The 11,519-nt window shown below is 47.9% G+C and overlaps 1 protein-coding gene across 2 annotated transcripts; it reads left to right on the top strand.

Annotated features, from left to right (window-relative positions):
- Positions 1-1,972: 1,972 nt before the first annotated feature.
- UXT (ubiquitously expressed prefoldin like chaperone) lies at positions 1,973-11,130 on the top strand. 2 transcript variants are annotated; one of them, XM_039216786.1, is made up of 7 exons: positions 1,973-2,054; positions 2,233-2,339; positions 3,699-3,780; positions 3,920-3,987; positions 4,273-4,380; positions 10,779-10,842; positions 11,031-11,130. In XM_039216786.1, exons 2-7 carry the CDS (start codon positions 2,242-2,244, stop codon positions 11,082-11,084), a joined length of 474 nt encoding a protein of 157 aa, XP_039072717.1. In that variant the 5' UTR covers positions 1,973-2,054; positions 2,233-2,241; the 3' UTR covers positions 11,085-11,130. The 2 variants fall into 2 exon arrangements, with proteins under 2 accessions (XP_039072717.1, XP_039072716.1); XM_039216785.1 differs by lacking the exons at positions 1,973-2,054; positions 2,233-2,339 and adding an exon at positions 2,496-2,585.
- The last annotated feature ends 389 nt before the right edge of the window (positions 11,131-11,519 follow it).

Here is an 11,519-nt window from a genome sequence, read left to right as displayed (position 1 = left end):
TGATCATGGTGGAGGCATAGTGCTCCCACCGCTTCGCCTGCAACACCTGCCCCCTACCTGCACAACGTCACCTTCGAGGGAAAAAAATCCAAGTATCCAAAGCTGAAAGAAGTGGATGATGTGCTTGGGGGAGTCTGGGAGAATATCGACTCTACTACAAAGTCACTTCCTAAACGCAAACATCCTCATGTCGATTTCAAGCCGCTTCAGACCGCTCTGCAGACCAGCCGATGACCACCTTCTATAAATTTTGCGATGCTCAGGGTGGACACAGCTGGAGGGGCCTAGGCCAGGCTGGCCCAGCTGTGTCGGTGGCTGCTTACCTTGTTCCCCAGAGTGGATTCCCAGCCTGGAGCGTGAACTGTGTGTCCTGAGAGTCTTTGCTGGTGTGGCAGAAAGCTAACCCTTTTAGGGTAGCTGGCCAGGATGTCAGCAAATGTAGTCCATCTGCCAATCAGTGGATGAGCTCATTTATGTCCAGGGAGATAGGGGGAGGGGCGGGTATCCATAACTAAGTGCACTCTGTTTATTGTCCTGCTCAGTTATCTTTTACATGTATTGGGTAATTGATATTCTCTCACCATCAACCCTCTTAAATATGTACCCTGTTTGCACCACTAAATAAGTAAAATTTCATAATTTTTGTTTTAAAAAATCACATTTTGGGGGCGCCTGGGTGGCTCAGTCGGTTGAGCATCCAACTTCGGCTCAGGTCATGATCTCACAGCTCCTGAAATCGAGTCCCGCGTCGGGCCCTCTGCTGACAGCTCAGAGCCTGGAGCCTCCTTCCGACTCTGTGTCTCCCGCCCCCCCCTCCGCCCTTCTCCCACTCGCGGTCTCTCAAAAATAAATAAAAACATAAAATTTTTTTTTAAATCACATTTTTTAAAAACAATCATCCTGTTCTAAGGGCAAAGAAAAGCTGGACTTGCTTAGGTTTTGAACATTTGAAAGAAAAACGTGCTTTTACACACGAAACACACAAAATATCTGAGGAGACTTCCCTGGTAGGGGCGAGTGCTCCAGGCTCTATAGGGGGGGATAGCATTTGAGGGATCTCGCATCTGGGGGTTCTCCTTCAGGCTCGGCCTGAACTTTGCTGGGTTTGCTGCTATTATTTGAAAACCTAATATAGGAGAATAAATTCATTTACTTGAGTGCATACAAATAAAGTTTACACATTTAAATAAGGACATAGGAACTATTTCTAACTACAGAGTAGCCGATCTCTAGCAGAGGACTTCAGCGACCTGGTCGATGCCTCTACTAAATGAAGACATAGTGCGTTGTTAATATCTGCTCGGATCCTGGTTATGGGTTGCGGGCTGCAAAACCAAGGTATCAAAGGGGAATTTTAGGACCTCTGTCTCCGTTTAAAATGTTTTTAATGCTCACATCCATCCCGGCCACCGGTAGTCAAACCCAAATCTCCCGTGTGAAAAATCAAAATCCACGGCTAAACATCACAGCGATGTACTCTCTCTTTACAAACCAGAACCATAATCGATTCTGGTCTGTCTGCTTCGGAAGCTCTTTTTTTTTTTTTTTTTTTTTTTTACAAATAGTTTATTGTCAAATTAGTTTCCACATAACACCCAGTGCTCATCCCCACAAGTGCCCTCCTCCATGCCCATCCCTCCCCCCCCCACATCCATCAGTCCTCAGTTTTTGTCAGCATTCAAGAGTCTCTCATGGTTTGCCTCGGAAGCTCTTTTAAATACCAAACGCTTTACTCTCTCTCTCACTACCTCCACCTGCACGCCCCGCCTCCCCTAGAACCCGCCAAATCCCATTAAGGCCCGCCCCCGCGAGCCACGCGCGGTCCCCACAGGCTCCGCGCACATCCCTGTCCCCACACTCTGCTGTCTAGTACTCTCACCGGATTCCCTAAAGCCCCGCCTTTCTCGCCTCTGCTTCGGCGGTTTCCATTCCTTCAGAGCGGCCCCTCCCCACCTGGCTATTTGGTTGGCCCTCGCCCTTGGCGTACGTCATTCACCCGCGCCACCCGGAAGCCGCGGTTTATAGCAACTGTTCTTATTGCCGGCGGCTCTAAGGTGAGGGCCGCGTTTGGGTGTCCGTGGGTGGCAAGGTCCCGGAGCTGGGAGGGGCAGAAGGGAGAATCCCCGGCAGGAGCCGGGCGAGCCCACTCCGGCTGTTGAGAGGGTGCAGATGTACCGTGCTTGAGGCCAAACTGAGTGATCAACGTGGTCTACCCCCCCCCAACATCCTCAGGAGCCCATCATGGCGACGCCCCCTAAACGGCGGGCGCTGGAAACCACGGGGGAGAAAGTGCTGCGCTATGAGGCCTTCATCTGCGACGTGCTGCAGCGGGACCTGCGGTGAGTGACGGCCAGAAGGGCCGGGCGTTTGGAACGTTCCACGTGGGGAGGCGGGGCGTTCGAAGTCAAGGCCTAGCCTTCTGATTGGTCGGGGAGGCGTTCATGCGCCCATCGAGCGGGGAAGGCGGGGCTACGACATCCGGGGTGCGACTGGACTGGGATGTGGCGGTCTTAGCGGAGGGTGTGTCCGCGCATGTGCAGCCTCCCATCTCACGGCCTGAGCTGGGTTCCAAACGGAGTTCTCAGGTTCGAGTCCTTCGCTTGGCCGTTTCGCCATTCTATGAAGACGATGTACTCTGCCTCGCTTTTCCGTGCCTCAGTTTTCTTATCTGTGATATGGGAGTTGATGGGACCTTCTTCATGGGGTTGTTTTGAGTTTTTAATGTGTTCAGTCCTTGTAAAGAATTTAATATGGATACTACAGGCTCAATGCGTGTGAAAAATTATTTCTGTTCTAATTAATCTGAGCAGGAAGTAGTGTGTTCAGAAGTAGGACAATGAACATCCCGAAAGAGATGGAGGAGTTTTCTAGAGAATAGGACATTCTGATTGGAAGGAGGCTTTGGGAGTGTGATAATAATACTAATAAATAGGGTCGCCTAGGTGGCTCCGTCTTTGAGCGTCTGACTTCAGCTCAGGTCATAATCTCACAGTTTGTGAGTTCGAACCCCACCTCGGGCTCTGTGCTGACAGCGCAGCGCCTGGATCCCGCTTTGAGTTCTGTGTTTCCCTCTCTGTCCGTCCCTTCCCTGTTTTTCTGTCTGTTTCTCTCGCAAAAATAAAATAAACATTAAAAAGTTTTTTTTAATAATACTAATAAATATTGACTAATACATATATAGAGCTTACTATTTGTCAGGCACTATTTTAAGTGCTTTTTTATGTTTCTTTATTTTTGAGAGTGAGCAAGCAGTGGAGGGGCAGAGAATCCCAAGCAGGCTCCACGCTCAACGCGCAGCTGACTTGGGGCTCAATCTCAGACTGTGACATCATGACCTGAGCGAAGATCAAGAGTCGGATGTTTAACCCACTGAGCCACCCAGGTGCCCCTATAAGTGCTTTATAGTAAACACTCATGGAATTCTCTTTATGACTCTGTGAAGTAATATTTGTCATCCCTATCTTATAGGTAGGGAAATTGGGTCCTAAAGAGGTTACTTGTCAAGGTCACACAGCTAGTAAAAAAAGGAGCCTAGATTCAAACCCAAGCAGTCTGACTCACAATCCAAATCTTAACTCCTGCACTAAAATGCTTCTTTAAGGCATTGGTAACATGAGGGTCTCAGAGGGTCATACTATGGGGTATTCTGAGAGAGCCAGGGCTTCCTATTGGTCACCATTTTCCTCTTGTCCCATCAGAAAAGTCTTGGACCATCGTGACAAGGTATACGATCAGCTGGCCAAATACCTTCAACTGAGAAATGTCATTGAGCGACTTCAGGTAAAGACACCAACGTTTGGTACCATTTTGATGTGTGTGGACAAGGGAGGGGGATGGGAGGAGAGACCCCAGACCAACACCTGTCAGCTGACCTAAAAGTTGACCACTGACCCCTACCTCTTTTTCCCTGGACCCACAGGAAGCTAAGCCCTCGGAGTTATATATGCAGGTGGATTTGGGCTGTAACTTCTTCGTTGACACAGTTGTGTGAGTGTCTGCCTGCCCCCTCTGAGCCCACACGGTTTATCTTCCCTCTTCCTTCATCAACAAATATTTTTTTGAGTATTTGCTGTTTACCAGACACTGTGCTAAGTGCTGGGGATGTGACAGTAAATCAAATAGGACAAAATCCCTGCCCTCCCAGAGCTTCAATTTGGGGAAGGTGGGAGGAGGGGATTAAAAAACAACAACAACAACATCTTGAATAAACCGTATAGTATGCTAAACAGTGTTAAGGACATCCCACACTTACTCTAACCATTGTTTCCTCAGCCCAGACACTTCACGAATCTATGTGGCCCTTGGATATGGTTTTTTCCTGGAGCTGACACTGACAGAAGCCCTGAAGTTCATTGATCGTAAGAGCAGCCTCCTCACAGAGTAAGTCCATTCTCTGAGGAGAGTCTAAAACACCACCATCTGCAACACCCTTCTCCCTCTCCCTGTGGCTGCCTGGGATGATGATGCTTCAGGGCCCATCTCGCCTCCTCCTCAAGGCTAGGGCTGAGGAAAGTGGAGATACAAAGCTCAGCCCCAAGTATAGTACATAGTGAGCACTCACTAAATGGTCTCTGTATCTCGCTCATTCATACAAACATTTGTTGGCTATCTGCTGTATGCCAGGCTCCGTACTTGGTGGGGCGGGGGGGGGAGGGACAGCAGTGAACAAGACGGAAGGGCTCCTTGATGGCCTAATTTTGACCAGATCCAGGAGGTTTGGGCCTATAAATCAGTAACAGTAAAACTAGCTACCTCTGACTTCACCTCCTCCTAATTTTCCTGCTCAGCCACTGTGCTCTCACCACACAGACCTTCCCAGGCTTCTTGAAACACCCTCAGAACGAGCCCACCGGACTGCAGGGCCTGTGCTCTCCGCCTGTAACACCCTTTCCCCGGGTACACGCCTGGCTTCCTTTCTCCTAACTCAGTTTAAATCTTCCTCAGATGTCACCTCGTCAACAAGGACTTCCGTAGCCTAACTTTCGAATCGCTGCCCTGGCTCTCTTCATTCCCCTCCTTCATTCTACTTATGACCTCTTAATGTTTACCGTGTAATTCCACTTCCTGCTAAAATCCATTGCCTTCGCCCATTAGGATAGAAGCTTAACAAAGGGAGATCTTTTGTCTATACCCCCAGGTGACCATAGCATGAAGGAGGCACGCTGTGTTTGTTGAATGAATTGAAAAAGGGTATGTTGGAAACAGGTTGAAGTGGGGATTGAAGCAGATTTCTGGTGATGGCGGTGGGGAGGTAATGTGACATGGGGAGAAAGTATGGGCGCCAATCGAGTTTAAGGCTTTGCGCAGGGAAGGGAAATCGGGAGTGTGGATGAGAGGTTTGAAATGTAGCTAAGGAAGGCCTCCCAAGGGGCTATCTGGGGAAGAGCCTTCCTGGCAAGAGGACCAGTGTGACTGCCATGTTAGCGGAATTGCCAAGAGAGGGAACACTGAGCGAAGCATTTAGATTAATACCATCTCACAAGAGTGAATACCACTGACCTAAAATTCCTTCTGGGTTATATTTATTCCTACATTCATTTCTTTTTTTTTTTAATGTTTTATTTATTTCTGAGAGAGAGAGAGTGTGTGAGCAGGGGAGGGTCAGAGAGAGAGGGAGGTACAGAATCCGAAGCAGACTCCAGGCTCTGAGCTGGCTGTCAGCACAGAACACGACACGGGGCTCGAACCCACGAACTGTGAGATCATGACCTGAGCCGAAGTCGGACGCTCAACCGACTGAACCACCCAGGTGCCCTCCTACATTCATTTCTTCCAGCGTTGCCTCTCTCGCGGTTTTAGTAATTCTTCTCTTTTCCAGCCTTTCCAGGGTTTCGGTGTTGCTAGACCGCAAAGAGCCTCAGACCTGCTGAGATTTCTTAATCTTAGTGATCAGACCAATTGGTGAAGGGGTCGAGGGGCTGCTTTCGTGGGCCAACCCAGTTCTGAACTAGTGGTCATTTCAACCACGTCCATTTGTTTTATAACAAAGCTTTCCTTTTTATGTCACAGGATTCCTGAGCCTTCAGATATATTTTAATTTTGGGGGATTTGCTGTCTTTCCCCCAAAATGCATTTAAATGGAAAGTTCCTGGGGCACCTGGGTGACTCCTTTGGTTAAGAGTCCAGCTCTTGGTTTCGGCTCAGGTCACGATCCCATGGTTCGTGGAATTGAGCCCTCGCTGTCAGCACAGAGCCTGCTTGGGACTCTCTCTCTCCCTCTTTGTCTCTCTCTGCCCATCCCCTTGCTCTTCTCCCTCTCTTTTCCTCTCTCAAAAATAAATAAACATTTAAAAATATATTATGGGGCGCCTGGGTGGCTTAGTCGGTTAAGCGTCCGACTTTCGCTTAGGTCATGATCTCGCGGTTCGTGGGTTCGAGCCCCGCGTCGGGCTCTGTGCTGACTGCCGGCTCAGAGCCTGGAGCCTGTTTCAGTCTGTGACTCCCTCTCTCTCTGACCCTCCCCTGCTCACGCTGTCTCTCTCTCTCTCTTTCTCTCCTAGAAATAAATAAAAAATATTTAAAAAAATATATTAAAAAAATAACTTTGTTACTTGCGACACACTTTGAACTAACTTCCCCCCCCCCCCCCGGTTATTTTATGTAACCAAATGACCTGTCAGTCCTTCTATTCTTAGTATATTTCTTTGGGGAGTGAGAGGATCTTTGTGTATATTCTTTCCTGATTACACAGAAAGGAATACACATCCACACCATAGGCAGACGTGTTAACTATAAAAGAGACAGAATAGGGGTGCCTGGCTCAGTTAAGGGAGTGTGCAACTCTTGATCTCAGGGCTGCGGGTTTGAGCCCCACGTTGGGTATAGAGATTGCTTAAAAGTAAAATCTTTTAGGGGCGCCTGGGTGGCTCAGTCGGTTGGGCGTCAGACTTCGGCTCAGGTCATGATCTCACAGTTCGTGGATTCGAGCCCCGCGTCGGGCTCTGTGTTGACAACTTACTCTGTTTCAGAGTCTGTGTCTCCCTCTCACTCTCTGCCCCTCTCCCACTCTTACACTGTCTCTCTTCCAAAAATGAGTAAACATTAAAAAAAATTGTTTTAATTGAAAAAAAAAAAAACTCTTTTAAAAAAAAGAATTTGGGGCGCCTGGGTAGCTCAGTCAGTTAAGCGTCTGTCTGACTCTTGGTTTTGGTCACCTCAAGGTTCATGGGTTCAAACCCCATGTTGGGCTCCACACGGACAGGACATAACCTGCTTGGGATTCCCTCTTTCTCCCTCGCTCTCTTTGTCCCTCCCCCACTCACTCAAAATAAACTTTAAAAATAAATAAATAAATAATTTAAAAAGGAGAGACGGAATAGCCACTTGACTATTAACACTGCCTTGCATATTTAAATCAGTAGCAAAAAGATAACCATGTTCCATTTGTGTTACAACTAGCATTTGGTGGACTTTGTATTTTTCTCCTTTTTTAAAAATGTTGCAGCTCATAGCCTTTCATCGACTAAGCTTGGACCATTACCTAATTTTGTTATTTTCACTGATGTTCACATTACCCTTAGAAGAATCTGATCAGATGCATTACTATGTTCTTTGAACACTACCCCAGATATTCTTTTTTTTTAAATGTTTTTGTGGTTTTTTTTTTTTTTTAGTTTTTAGGTTTTTAAAATTTTTTTAGTTTTTATTATTTACTTACTTATTTTGAGAGAGAGACAGAGAGAGCATGAGCAGGGGAAGAACAGAAAGAGGGGAGCCTGGGTGGCCCAGTCGGATAAGTGTCTGGCTTCGGCTCAGGTCATGATCTCACAGTTCTTGAGTTCGAGCCCCGCGTCAGGCTCTGTGCTGACAGCTCAGAGCCTGACGCCTGCTTCGGATTCTGTGTCTCCCTCTCTCCCCGCATGTCCCCCACTCATACTCTGTCTCTCTCAAAAATAAATAAAATATTTTTAAAAAGAGCAGAAAGAGAGGGAGAATCCCAAACAGGCTGTCAGCACAAAGGCTGACCCAGGGCTCAAACTCACAAAACCATGAGATCATGACCCGAGTCAAAATCAAGAGCTGAACGCTTAACTGACTGAGCCACCCAGGCGCCCCGACACCAGATAGTCTTTTTTTTTTTTTTTTTAACATTTATTCAGTTTTGAGAGACAGAGAATGAGTGGGGAAGGGGCAGAGAGAGAGGGAGACACAGAATCTGAAACAGGCTCTGAGCCGTCAGCACAGAGCCTGATGTGGAGCTTGAACCCACACACCATGAGATTATGACCTGAGCTGAAGTCGGATGTTTAACCGACTGAGCCACCCTGGCGCCCCCCCCAGATATTCTTGAAAGCATTCTTGCTCTCTGGCAACAATACCATGCTTCATTTATTTCTTGCCTTTTTTGTTTTTAATAGTGCAGGAGCCGGGGAGAGGGGCAGAGGGAGAGAGAGAGAACCTTAAGTAGACTCCGCACTGAGCACGAAGCCCAATGCAGGGTTTGATCCTGCGACCCTGGGATCATGACCTGAGCAGAAATCAAGAGTCAGACACTGAACCGACTGAACTCCCCAGGCACCCCCTATTTCTTGTCTTTAAACATAGACTGAACCCTCTTCTGAGGACTTCATGTTCCTTTGAACAGAGTAGTTACTCATTTATTCAGTGTATGTTGGGTGACTACTATGTGCCACACACCGTTTGGTGCCTGGTGACACAGCAGAGCACAGAGCACACCAGTCTCTGTGCTCTGCCCTTCCACAGCTTATCTAGTCAGGGCAGCCAGATAATAAAAAATCAGTATGGGATATGGTATGTCACTCGGGTTAATGATGCTACAGAGAACAGCATGGAATGGAGAGAAGAAACACTGACTGGGGAAACTTTTTTTTTTGTTACTTTGTATGATGACACCTGGTAATTAATATTATTGTGGTGATGGGTTTACAGTGTATATAAATATTGAATCATTGTTGCGCCCCGGAAACCATGTTCTGTGCCAATTACACTTTAATAATGAAAGGAAAAGACACATTGCCCAGGATGGAGAGGTGGTCATTTTAAATAGAATGCTTGATGGGATGTGGGCTGTAAGAGTTTGGGGCTGAGCAACTGGAAGGATGGAGTTGCCATTATCTGAGAGAGAGAAGAGAGAGAACGGGCAGGTTTGGAGGGGAAGATCAGGAGTTCAGTCTAGGACCTGTTAAGTATGAGGTGCTTATTTAACATTGGAGTCTTTGAAAATGTGGTTAAAACTGCCAAGGCTGGAGTTCAGGAGAAGGGTCTGGACTGAAAATATAAATTTAGGAGATACTGATATATAAATGGGTTCCCAGTGCTGTTTTTTCCAATTGAACATTCTATATTGTTACCTTCTACTTTTCCTACCGTAGTTTAGATCGCCTAAAATTGATTTCTCCTGTGACAGCTCAGCACAATAAAATCCACATTCTTCCTTATCACAGTATCAAGACCCTGCGTGATCTAGCCCCTTCTATCTCTTGGACCTTATCTTGTACCACTTTCCTTCCACCATTCACTCAATTCCTAACACTCTGACTTCCTGAACAGCTCTTCCAAAAGCTCTTTCCTGCCTCTTGGCCTTTTGCGGGGGAAAAGACCCTCTTCCTGTTGAACTCTTACTCATTCTTCATTCTTCAGAAGGGCCTTTCTTGACCTTTGGTATCAATTAGGATTCTTTTGAGTGAGACTGATCCCACTTGGCTTCTAAGATATAAGGAACTGACTGCTTTATGTAACTCCACAGTCAAGGGCCGGAGCGGTTTCAGGCAACTCCAGCTTCCCAGTTAGGCCCAGATAAGCTTCCGGGCTTAGGCCTTGGCGTCTTCCTTGAGTCCTCTCTCTTACACCTGACATCCAACTTTTGGTAAATCCTGTTGACTCTGCCTTCAAAGTACATTCCAAATCCAGTCACATCTCGTCACCTCAGCTGCTGCCACTGCGGTCTGAGTCTCCATCTCTCACCTGGACTATTACAGTAGTCTCCTGCTGGGCTTCCTGCTCCCACGCTAGCTCTCCCTATCCCCAGTCCTCCACGCAGCAGCCAGATGGGGCCTCTTAAACCCTAGTCAGTTCACATCTCTTCTCCCATCACAAGCCTCCCTTGGCTCCCATCACACGTCGAGTGAAAGTCAGAGTCCTTACCATGGCCTTGTGGGTTTTACACGATTGTCTCCCCAGCTTACCTCTCTGACCTCCCCTCCGACAGCCCCCCTTCACTTACTCTTCTCCAGCCACACTGGCCTCTTTGCTATGCCTCTGGCATGGCAGGTACACTCTCGCCTTGGCACCTTTGCCTATGCTGTCCTTTGTATCTCGAACATTCATCTGATCCATAGACCCACGTGGTCTTTTAAGTCTTTACTTTTAAGTCTTTACTCCAGTGTTTCTCAGGACATCCATTTGTAAGTTCTCTAATTAGAACCGTAGCCCCCACTCCTGCCCTCCATGTCCTCTCTTACCATTTAACTTTTTCGTTTTCCTTATAGCCATCTGACCCGCTCTCTAGGTCATTCACCATTTGTCCCTCTTAACGAGAACTCGAGCTCCACACGGCTGAGATTTGTGTTTGTTGCATTTGTTGTTCTCTCCCCAGTCCCCGAAACTGCCTGACATAGAGCAGGGGACTCAATAAATGTCTCCGAATCAGTGCAGTCCAGGTGGTGGCAAGGCTCTGCATTGGAGCAGGTGAGGCAGTAGGTTCCACCTGCCACGCAGAGGTCATCCAGGACACAGGAAGCTCTTGAAGTGTTGAGGGAGCATCATCCTCATGAGCGTAAGTGGGGCCCACTTCTCCCTTTCTTGTTTCTTTTCTCCAGGCTCAGCGACAGCCTCACCAAGGACTCCATGAATATCAAGGCCCATATCCACATGTTGCTAGAGGTGAGAGCAGCTCACCCCACTGCCAGACTCCATCTCCAATTGTGGGAGAGAGCCAGGGATGAGAAAGACAGACCATCTTTCTCTCTAAGCTGGAGCCAGGCTGGCTCTGAGGGCGGGGAGGTCAGAGCAAGCCTGGGATGGGGCCTGGACCCAGTCTCTGTTCAATCTCTTCTGTCCTCTTTTTTCAGGGGCTTAGAGAGCTGCAAGGCCTGCAGAATTTCCCGGAGACACCTCACCATTGACTTCTTCCCCGGCTCCCCAGACATTAAAGAGCCTGAATGCCTTTGAGTCACATGGCCCTTCTTTCCCCCACCTCAACCCCTGCTCAAGTGCCCTGTGTCTAAAGCACAAAGTTATCTGGAGGCCCAGAGATCCAGTCTCTGTGTGGAACCTGTAAAGCACCCCTGAAGTCCAGCCTCCAGCCTATTGCCTAGCAGCATTTGCCACTTGACTTTCTGCTCTGCCCTTTCTTCTGTCGCCTTGGCAACCTGGGCCCCCCACCTGGCTCTTCTTTCCGTTTCTTTTCCTGGACATAACTCTGAATGATCATAGAGAACGGACCCGTTCAGGGTGGAGGTTTGTTCCCAAGACAATCACTCGTTCACTCCTGGCCCTAAGTTTTGCACCTCTCCCACACCCTAATCATTACTGGGGTACCTTAGATTACACCCACGCCT

This window comes from Hyaena hyaena, unplaced genomic scaffold, assembly GCF_003009895.1.
Source record: "Hyaena hyaena isolate Hyena2069 unplaced genomic scaffold, ASM300989v1 scaffold_658, whole genome shotgun sequence".
In the NCBI taxonomy this organism is placed as follows: domain Eukaryota; kingdom Metazoa; phylum Chordata; class Mammalia; order Carnivora; family Hyaenidae; genus Hyaena; species Hyaena hyaena.
Note: the sequence above shows the minus strand (reverse complement) of the source record. Positions and strands in the feature narration are given on the sequence as shown.

Coding starts and splice junctions, on each gene's coding strand:
- UXT (XM_039216786.1), top strand. CDS start 2,242: ATGGCGACGCCCCCTAAACGGCGGGCGCTGGAAACCACGGGGGAGAAA. Junction 3,781..3,919: donor ATGTCATTGAGCGACTTCAG/GTAAAGACACCA, acceptor CTGGACCCACAG/GAAGCTAAGCCCTCGGAGTT. Junction 10,843..11,030: donor ATATCCACATGTTGCTAGAG/GTGAGAGCAGCT, acceptor CTCTTTTTTCAG/GGGCTTAGAGAGCTGCAAGG.